General features: G+C 42.1%; 2 protein-coding genes across 3 annotated transcripts; both read left to right on the plus strand.

Annotated features, from left to right (window-relative positions):
* Positions 1–910: 910 nt before the first annotated feature.
* On the plus strand, positions 911–2,932 carry LOC104804736 (peptide-N4-(N-acetyl-beta-glucosaminyl)asparagine amidase A). Its single transcript, XM_010529077.2, has one exon. It carries the CDS (start codon positions 918–920, stop codon positions 2,730–2,732), a length of 1,815 nt encoding a protein of 604 aa, XP_010527379.1. The 5' UTR covers positions 911–917; the 3' UTR covers positions 2,733–2,932.
* Positions 2,933–3,941: 1,009 nt separating this feature from the next.
* Positions 3,942–8,448, plus strand: LOC104804737 (phosphoenolpyruvate carboxylase 1-like). Of its 2 annotated transcripts, XM_010529078.2 has the most exons (11): positions 3,942–4,053; positions 4,291–4,493; positions 4,677–5,071; positions 5,148–5,232; positions 5,317–5,539; positions 5,642–5,745; positions 5,838–5,928; positions 6,069–6,223; positions 6,332–7,330; positions 7,408–7,794; positions 7,873–8,169. In XM_010529078.2, the coding sequence occupies exons 2-11, from the start codon at positions 4,326–4,328 to the stop codon at positions 8,167–8,169; spliced, it is 2,904 nt and encodes a 967-aa protein (XP_010527380.1). In that variant the 5' UTR covers positions 3,942–4,053; positions 4,291–4,325. The 2 variants fall into 2 exon arrangements, with proteins under 2 accessions (XP_010527380.1, XP_019057000.1); XM_019201455.1 differs by lacking the exon at positions 3,942–4,053 and having other exon boundaries at positions 4,068–4,493; positions 7,873–8,448.
* The last annotated feature ends 455 nt before the right edge of the window (positions 8,449–8,903 follow it).

Raw genomic sequence — 8,903 nt, forward strand, 5'->3', positions numbered from 1 at the left:
TATATGTATGTATAAGCATCCAGTCACGTGTAACAACAAAAAGTGAGTTTGTGCGGAAGAAAGCGCTTGATTTGCAAGAATTGTAAAAAGTGTAACAAAGAAGAAGAAAACATGTTGAAATGTATCGTTATAATCTTCATCAATATCTATATATTTGCTTTTTCCTCTGTATATTTATTATTAAATCTCAAATTAATATACGGATTCTCTGTCATATGATTAGCGGGACAAGTTTCTTTTACTCTACCTTAAAAAAAAGTTTCTTTTACTCTATATATACACACATGTATATATATATATATATATATATATGTATATGTGTGTGTTTGTGTGTGTATATATATAATGCTTCAAAGACTACCAAACTCAGTGGTTGATACTTTAATAGAAGCATTTTTAGTTGGTGAGAAGACAAATGAATTATTAAAATGCAACCTTTCAAACTTTTAGAAAAACCTATAGAGAGCATTGAACTTAAAAAAACACTGGATTTTTTTTATATAAAAAAAACTTGTAAATGCATCTTTATTTTTCATTTAAAATATTGGATTTTTTAAAATTCATTTCTAAATCAATCATTTGGCCGTGTTAATTGAATTTCAATCACATCGGATAGTCTACGTGGCATGAGATAATGATATGGTATTAACATGGAACCGAATCAGATTGTTTGGTTTTCATAATCATAATATTATGGTGGTGTATCACGAAATCTGAATCAAAACTTGATAAAAAAAAAATTAATTTGGAAACAAATTTACAAAATTCATGTTTTTGGTGATATTAGGAAGTTTGCACATTCGATTTTCGTTTCCACATTTTTATGGATTCGATGTTATTTTTAGATATTTTCTAATTAAAAATTAACATCCTTTTCAGTATAAAACGGAGACTGGCAGCTCAGCACGATCACAGCCATGGCTTCCTTTCTCTCTCCACTCTTCTGCTTCACCCTCTTCTTCCTCCTCCGTTCCTTGACTGCATTCGCCAATCTCCAGAAAACCAGATCGCCTTTCAGGCCTTCTCGTTTCTCTCCTCTCTTCGCTTCCGAAACCCTAAACGTCTCCTCTCCCACCGTCTACTTCGAAGTCGCCAAACCCATCTCCCATCTTCCGGCGACGCAGCCGCCATGTTCCCACCACGTTCTCCGCCATGATTTCGGCTACACTTATGGAAAACCGCCGGTTCTCGCCAATTACACTCCTCCTTCGCACTGCCCATTTCGCGATTTCTCCAAAATCGTCCTCGAATTCAGAGCCACTTGCCAGGGAAGACAGTTCGATCGGATTTTCGGCATCTGGGTAAACGGCATTGAGATTCTCCGGAGCTGTACCGCCGAACCTAGAGCCACCGGGATCATCTGGTCGGTGGAGAAGGATGTCACCAGGTATCACTCTTTGCTCGTCAAGGACGAGACCCAGATTCTCGCCGTTTATATGGGTAATCTCGTGGATAAAACGTATACGGGTGTTTATCACGTCGATGTGATCTTCCATTTTTATCCCGTCGAAGAGGGTGTCCGAACAAATCTTCAAAATCCGGTGTCTGGTTACGGTTCTCACGCCGATTTGATCCTGCCCATTTCGCGAAACCTGCCTCTGAATGATGGGTTGTGGTTCGAAGTTATGAATTCAACTCACATAGAGCATAAGGAATTCGAGATCCCCAGGAATGTGTATAGAGCTGTTCTTGAGGTTTATGTTTCTTTCCATGAGAATGATGAGTTCTGGTACGGGAATTTCCCTGATGACTATATCGAGGCCAACAATCTCAGTGCTCCTGGCAATGGGCCCTTTAGGGAAGTTGTGATCAGTCTCGACGGCGACATTGCCGGTGCCGTCTGGCCATTTCCCGTTGTTTTCACCGGAGGGATCAATCCTCTTCTTTGGAGACCCATCACTGCCATTGGCTCCTTCGATTTGCCGACTTATGACATTGAGATCACACCATTCTTGGGAAGCTTGCTGGATGGAAAGCCTCATAAGTTTGGATTCAGTGTCACGAATGCTCTGAACGTATGGTACATTGACGCGAATTTGCATCTTTGGTTGGATAGTGAGCGGCAGAGAGTCGAAGGGGAGCTGCTGAAGCTCGAAATCAGCTCTCTCGCCACTATTGCTCTTTCAGATTTCAAGGGCTTGAACGGGAGGTTCAAGACAGTAGCCAACAGGTCGTTAACTTCAGCAGGGCGGATCAAATCCTCACATGGGGACATCACGACTACCGTCATCCAAGAATTCGGATATGTTAACAACATGGTCGCCGGTAAAGACGGGAACTTGCAGATTGTAGATCAGGTTATCATGGCAGATGACCGTGTCCGTGCAGGAGAACACCCGAGGAAGATTTTCAAGGCGAGATCACTCAAAAGCTTTCCGTTCTTCTTGTACTCAGACTACTTGGACCAAGGAAACGGCACATCTCTCTCCATCTCGAACGTCACAATGGCATTCCGAGAGAGGAGATCGGAACGTGCCAATGGGTTGAAACCGTTCAAGAGCTATCTGAACAACAAGCAAGACGGACGGGGAGTTATGGTTGTGAAAGACAACCTGGTGGTCAGTGGACATGGAAGAACACGACAAGTATACAGATACATGGGAAGTGATCAGTGTTACTTCAGGAATGTCAGTAGCTCAAACTACACCATCATCTATGACAAGGTCGAAACTTTATGCAAGCCGAGACTCGAAACCCGGTTCGGGTCTTTAAGCTTGCCCTTCCCAGCTTGAGGGAACTAAGAATCTCTGTAACAATGGAGGAATCACGTTGAATGGAGATGGTGGAATCATTACAGTAGCTGAAAGTCTCGAGTGAGTGATTTATTCTATTGCCGGGTCAGTGTTGTTCATTGGATGTGCTTTTATTGTAATGAAACAATGAAATTTGTCAATAAAGACAATGTTTCGATTCGGAAACAAAATTTCAATTAGGTGGAAAGCGTTGTGAAATTTGAGGAAGGTTTTTTATTTTTTTTGAGGAATTTCTTTCCAAATCTGAGGTTTTTCGAATAAAACTATCATCGAATCTATGAAATTTAAAAAAAAAAAACGAAGTTATTGTACCTTTATATATTAGAGTTTAGATTTTAATTTTAAAATAATTATCCTAAATTCTATTTTTCAACGCATTCTCTTTTTTGAAAAAAAAAATAATAACAATTGAGTGAAGAAATTATTGAATCTATAAGAACTTTTAATGTGAAAAAAGGTAATGTTGTCTCTATATTAAAATTTAAGCATATATTTATCTTCCACTGTATCTTGGGATATAGTATTTTAAATTTTTTCCTTCTTCAGTTTTCGGTGTTTATAAATACAAAAAATAAAATATTTGTATATTCATAATAATTTAGATAAATTTTGGATTTAGATAATAATTTTTTAAATAGTAATAAAACTTAGTGTTAGCATCCGAAACCGGTCGAATAATCCAAAAGCGGTGTCACACACTAGTCACACTTTAATTAATATATATACGATCATTGACCAAAAGTCTCTCTCTATATATAATATGGACATATTATATATATGTATATATAACCCCAAGTGTAATTTCTCTATTTATGAAGACCCGAAATTGGACTGTATATTCACCTCCATATTCCACGAAATGTTCGTAAAGATTCCCTAACTCTCGTTGACTTGCAAAAAGATTAGAATATTCCATAATGCCACGTCACATCTTGGAGAGCTCTTTAACGTTTTAAAACACCCAAAGACAAATAGTAAAGTGAATTTATCGGTTATATTATATGTTTAGGCGCCTAATTAAGGTAATTCGAGTAATTACTTTTCCTAATCAACGGTGATTTTTTACTAACTAATTTGGAGTTTTCCTCAACCGTCGATTTTCCATTTTTCCCTTTTTTTTTAAAAAAAAAAAATTCCCAGGAAAACAAAAGGGTCTTTAACAACACTCGTAGTTTAACTAATTTCATTTTGTCTTCACCTCTGAATCTGGATTCCGAACAGCACAGGGTTTCCTTCTGAATCATTTCCGTTTTCTTACCCATTTTCGGATTCCGCATTAACCGCTGATTTTGTCATCTGGGTCTGTCTCAATCTGTTGAATTTTTTTCGTTTTTTTTTCTATTGCCCGATTTGGTTTGTGTTAATTGTTTTCCGCTTTTCAAATTTTCATGGCTCTTAGCACATCAAATTCCCGGTTTTGTTGCCGAAATTTGTTGTCAGAAGTTAACGGATCTTGCTTCATTTTCCCCCTTTCTGTTAACGTTGGTTCTGTCGTTTTTGTTTGTTTGTTTGTTTGTTTGTTTGTGAATGATCGCAGAGAAAAACGAAGAGAAGGTCGAGTGGTCGGCGACAATGGCGGCTAGGAAATTAGAGAAGATGGCGTCCATTGACGCGCAGCTTCGTCAGCTGGTTCCTGTCAAAGTTAGCGAGGACGACAAGCTTGTGGAGTATGATGCTTTGCTTCTCGATCGTTTCCTCGACATTCTCCAGGACTTGCACGGCGAGGATCTCAGAGAAACGGTCCGATTTCTCTCTTTTTAAATCTGATTTCATTGATGCCCATTTCTCCTGTCTTTGGTCGGAAACTTCCCCTGTCGGGCCATTACTTGTTTCAATCATCTACCAGAGGGTTAAATATTGTGATTCTATATGTAAAAGGATTTCTTCTGTTGATGAATCAAATCGTATGGTTTATATATGCAGGTTCAGGAGCTGTACGAGCTTTCGGCAGAGTACGAAAGGAAGCATGACCCGAAAAAGCTCGAGGAGCTCGGGAATGTCCTGACGAATTTGGATCCAGGGGACGCCATTGTCATTTCCAAGGCTTTCTCCCACATGCTTAACCTTGCCAACTTGGCCGAGAAGGTGCAGATCGCCTACCTCCGCAAGATCAAGAAGCTGACGAAACGCGGTTTCGCGGACGAGAACTCAGCCACCACCGAGTCGGACATCGAGGAAACGTTCAAGAGACTCGTGGTGGACCTGAAAAAGTCCCCCGAAGAGGTCTTTGAGGCCCTCAAGAATCAGACAGTGGATCTTGTTTTCACGGCTCATCCTACTCAATCTATCCGAAGATCTTTGCTCCAGAAACATGGGAGGTCAGAACTGAATTCTCTCCACTTTGTGTTCTTGTCTTAAAATGTTTTCTTACATAGGTTTCCGCCCTTTTTTCAGGATAAGGAATTGTCTGGCTCAGTTATATGCAAAGGACATTACCCCTGATGACAAGCAAGAGCTTGATGAAGCTCTGCAAAGAGAAGTATGTCCCTTCTCGATTTTGATTTGTAAGGTTATATATATATTTATCGGGAAATGAAGAAAGGATCGGCCTTTTACCGTATAGATTCAAGCTGGATTCCGGACCGACGAGATCAGAAGAACACCTCCAGCCCCGCAAGACGAGATGAGAGCCGGAATGAGTTATTTCCACGAGACGATCTGGAAGGGTGTCCCCAAGTTTCTACGCCGTGTGGACACAGCTCTGAAAAACATCGGGATTAACGAGCGTCTCCCTTACAATGCTCCGCTGATTCAGTTCTCTTCTTGGATGGGGGGTGATCGTGACGGTATCATGATTGTTTTGCTTGCATCTCCGGCTTTACATAACGATCCTTTATACACTCTATGTATACCCTATTTCATCGAGTTTCCGATCATATGAATTGTAGGTAACCCCAGGGTTACACCAGAGGTCACCCGAGATGTGTGCTTGTTGGCTAGAATGATGGCTGCCAACATGTACTTTAACCAAATTGAGGATCTGATGTTTGAGGTTTGATACATCATGTCTTGACAATGGCATGACTTGCTTCAGTTAAAGTTTTCTTTGTCTGAAACCTTATATGGCTCGTTTTTTCTCGGTAGTTGTCCATGTGGCGTTGTAGCGAAGAGCTTCGTGTTCGTGCTGACGAGCTTCACAGGAACTCAAGGAAAGGTGTAGCAAAACACTACATAGGTAATAATATGTCTTGACCGATTTGGACAGAGGCTACTTACACTATTTTGTCTCTCAAAATGTTTTGTGCTGCAAAACACGATTTTTAGCTCCATCTGTGTAATCTGATGACTGTGTTCGATTCCTTGTCCTGTTGGCAGAATTTTGGAAGACGATTCATCCGAGCGAGCCATATCGTGTGGTTCTTGGCGACGTCAGAGACAAACTGTATCACACACGGGAACGTGCCCGTCAGTTGCTGAGCAATGGAATCTCCGACATTCCCGAGGAAGCGACTTTCAGTAACGTAGAACAGGTATCGACCTCTCCGTTTTGTTCCTTACCATGTTTCTGTCTTATGTCTCTTTCTGTCTTGTTGCCAGATTTTGTATGTTACTTATTTGCGTTTCTGTTTGCTTTTCAGTTCTTGGAACCTCTTGAGCTCTGCTATCGGTCACTTTGCTTATGTGGTGACCGCCCGATAGCTGACGGAAGCCTTCTCGATTTCTTGAGACAAGTCTCCACTTTCGGGCTTTCCCTTGTCAGGCTTGACATCAGGCAGGAATCAGACCGCCACACTGATGTCTTGGACGCTATCACCACCCACTTGGACATTGGTTCCTACAGAGAATGGTCTGAAGAACGTCGCCAAGAATGGCTTCTCTCCGAGCTAAGCGGAAAGCGTCCACTTTTCAGTCCCGACCTTCCGAAAACCGAGGAAATAGCTGATGTTCTCGACACGTTCTATGTCTTAGCTGAGTTACCGGCAGACAGCTTTGGAGCTTACATTATCTCAATGGCGACTGCACCTTCCGATGTCTTGGCCGTCGAGCTTTTGCAGCGTGAATGCCACATAAAACAGCCGTTGAGGGTCGTTCCCCTCTTCGAGAAGCTTGCTGATCTAGAAGCCGCACCTGCAGCCGTGGCAAGGCTCTTTTCGATAGACTGGTACAGGAACCGTATTAACGGTAAACAAGAGGTTATGATTGGTTATTCGGATTCGGGGAAAGACGCTGGCCGGTTATCGGCTGCTTGGCAGTTGTACAAAGCTCAGGAAGAACTTGTGAAAGTTGCAAAGGAATACGGAGTGAAACTCACCATGTTCCATGGCCGTGGTGGCACTGTCGGAAGAGGAGGTGGTCCGACCCATCTCGCTATATTGTCTCAGCCTCCGGACACCATTCACGGTTCACTCCGTGTAACGGTTCAGGGTGAAGTCATCGAGCAATCATTCGGAGAGCAGCACTTATGTTTCAGAACCCTACAGCGTTTCTCGGCTGCCACACTTGAACACGGTATGAATCCTCCGGTCGCACCTAAGCCCGAATGGCGTGCATTGCTGGATGAAATAGCAGTTGTTGCGACCGAGGAGTACCGGTCTTACGTTTTCAAAGAACCTCGATTCGTCGAGTACTTCCGCCTTGTAAGCATTTACGCTTCCGTGTAGTGTTTTTTTGTCTAAGCATCTGTCATTAACTTGGTGGCCACATTGGTTTGCAGGCTACACCCGAGCTGGAGTATGGTCGTATGAACATTGGAAGTAGACCCTCGAAGAGGAAACCGAGCGGAGGAATCGAATCTCTCCGTGCTATCCCGTGGATCTTTGCCTGGACCCAGACAAGGTTCCATCTTCCTGTCTGGTTAGGCTTTGGAGCGGGGTTCAGAGACGCGATCCAGAAAGATGTAAGGAACCTCCATATGCTGCAGGATATGTACAATAATTGGCCATTCTTTAGGGTCACTATCGATCTCGTCGAGATGGTTTTCGCCAAGGGGGATCCCGGGATCGCTGCCTTGTACGACAAGCTTCTTGTCTCGGAAGAACTCTGGCCATTTGGAGAGAAGCTCAGAGCTAACTATGAAGAGACCAAAAACCTCATCCTCCAGGTATAAAAACAAAAGACCGATTCTTTCGAAGATTATGGTTCTGATACATAATTACGCATTACAAAAATGCTACTGCAGATTGCTGGACACAAAGATCTTCTTGAAGGAGACCCCTGTTTGAAGCAGAGGCTTCGGCTACGCGACTCGTACATAACGACTCTCAATGTGTGCCAAGCCTATACGCTGAAGCGAATCCGTGATCCAAGCTACAACGTGAAGTCACGACCTCTCATCAACAAGGAATTCATGGAATCGAACAAACCGGCCGATGAACTGGTCAAGCTCAATCCGACAAGTGAGTACGCTCCTGGTCTGGAGGATACCCTCATCTTGACCATGAAGGGTATAGCCGCCGGCCTCCAAAACACAGGCTAAGCCCAAAAAAAGAAAGAGATCCGATCTTTTCTCCTTCTGTTTTCGGTCATTACCCTAACAATCCAATCTTTTTCTTCTTCTTCTGCAGTTGTACTGCATCATATGATGTTTTTTTACAGAGATATGATCTCAGATGAGTTTTTTTTTCTTATGTTTAATAGTGTTTGAGGTCTGACATCATCGTGATGATCTGCCCTGTTTCTGCAGTTCAACAGTGCAGAGCAATGGCTTCTTGTTTTCGATATATGGAAAAGCTTGAACTTTGTTTCATCCCCTTAATTGCTAATCTCCGACACTTTTGCCTAATTACTAATCCAGTTATGTCGCATGTATGTATGTATATATGAATGTATACATGTACGTATGAGTTATGACTGTGTATGTGGTTCTGGTGGAAACCGCGGGCATGATGTTAGACCCTAGAGAGTAGAGGCCGTTAAAGAAAGGTGGGTGAAAAATGACACGGTGTTTGAGTGTTATTTGCTGACACGACGTACATTTCGGTCCGCTACATCCCAAAGGCTACATTAATTAAATATTATAGATAATGACCGTACATGCCAGGGGTTCTTATGCTTTACATGTACGGTATACCTTATCCATATCCATTTTGGTGGGCATCACGCGGCCCTGCTTATTGAAAGGTGGAGAATAGAAATTCTTGGGCTATTTTCATAGACATTTTGTTTGAGAAGATATCATAATATAAAGGGAGAATCGTCGTAAAATACATG

The sequence above is a fragment of the Tarenaya hassleriana genome, unplaced genomic scaffold (genome assembly GCF_000463585.1).
Source record: "Tarenaya hassleriana unplaced genomic scaffold, ASM46358v1 Cleome951, whole genome shotgun sequence".
Taxonomy (NCBI): domain Eukaryota; kingdom Viridiplantae; phylum Streptophyta; class Magnoliopsida; order Brassicales; family Cleomaceae; genus Tarenaya; species Tarenaya hassleriana.

Bases quoted from the DNA above. Each gene is read 5' to 3' on its own strand.
- LOC104804737 (XM_019201455.1), top strand. From the start codon at position 4,281: ATGATCGCAGAGAAAAACGAAGAGAAGGTCGAGTGGTCGGCGACAATG. The intron at 5,072-5,147 runs GTCAGAACTGAA...CCCTTTTTTCAG, and splicing joins TTGCTCCAGAAACATGGGAG to GATAAGGAATTGTCTGGCTC. The intron at 6,224-6,331 runs GTATCGACCTCT...TTTGCTTTTCAG, and splicing joins CTTTCAGTAACGTAGAACAG to TTCTTGGAACCTCTTGAGCT.
- LOC104804736 (XM_010529077.2), top strand. From the start codon at position 918: ATGGCTTCCTTTCTCTCTCCACTCTTCTGCTTCACCCTCTTCTTCCTC.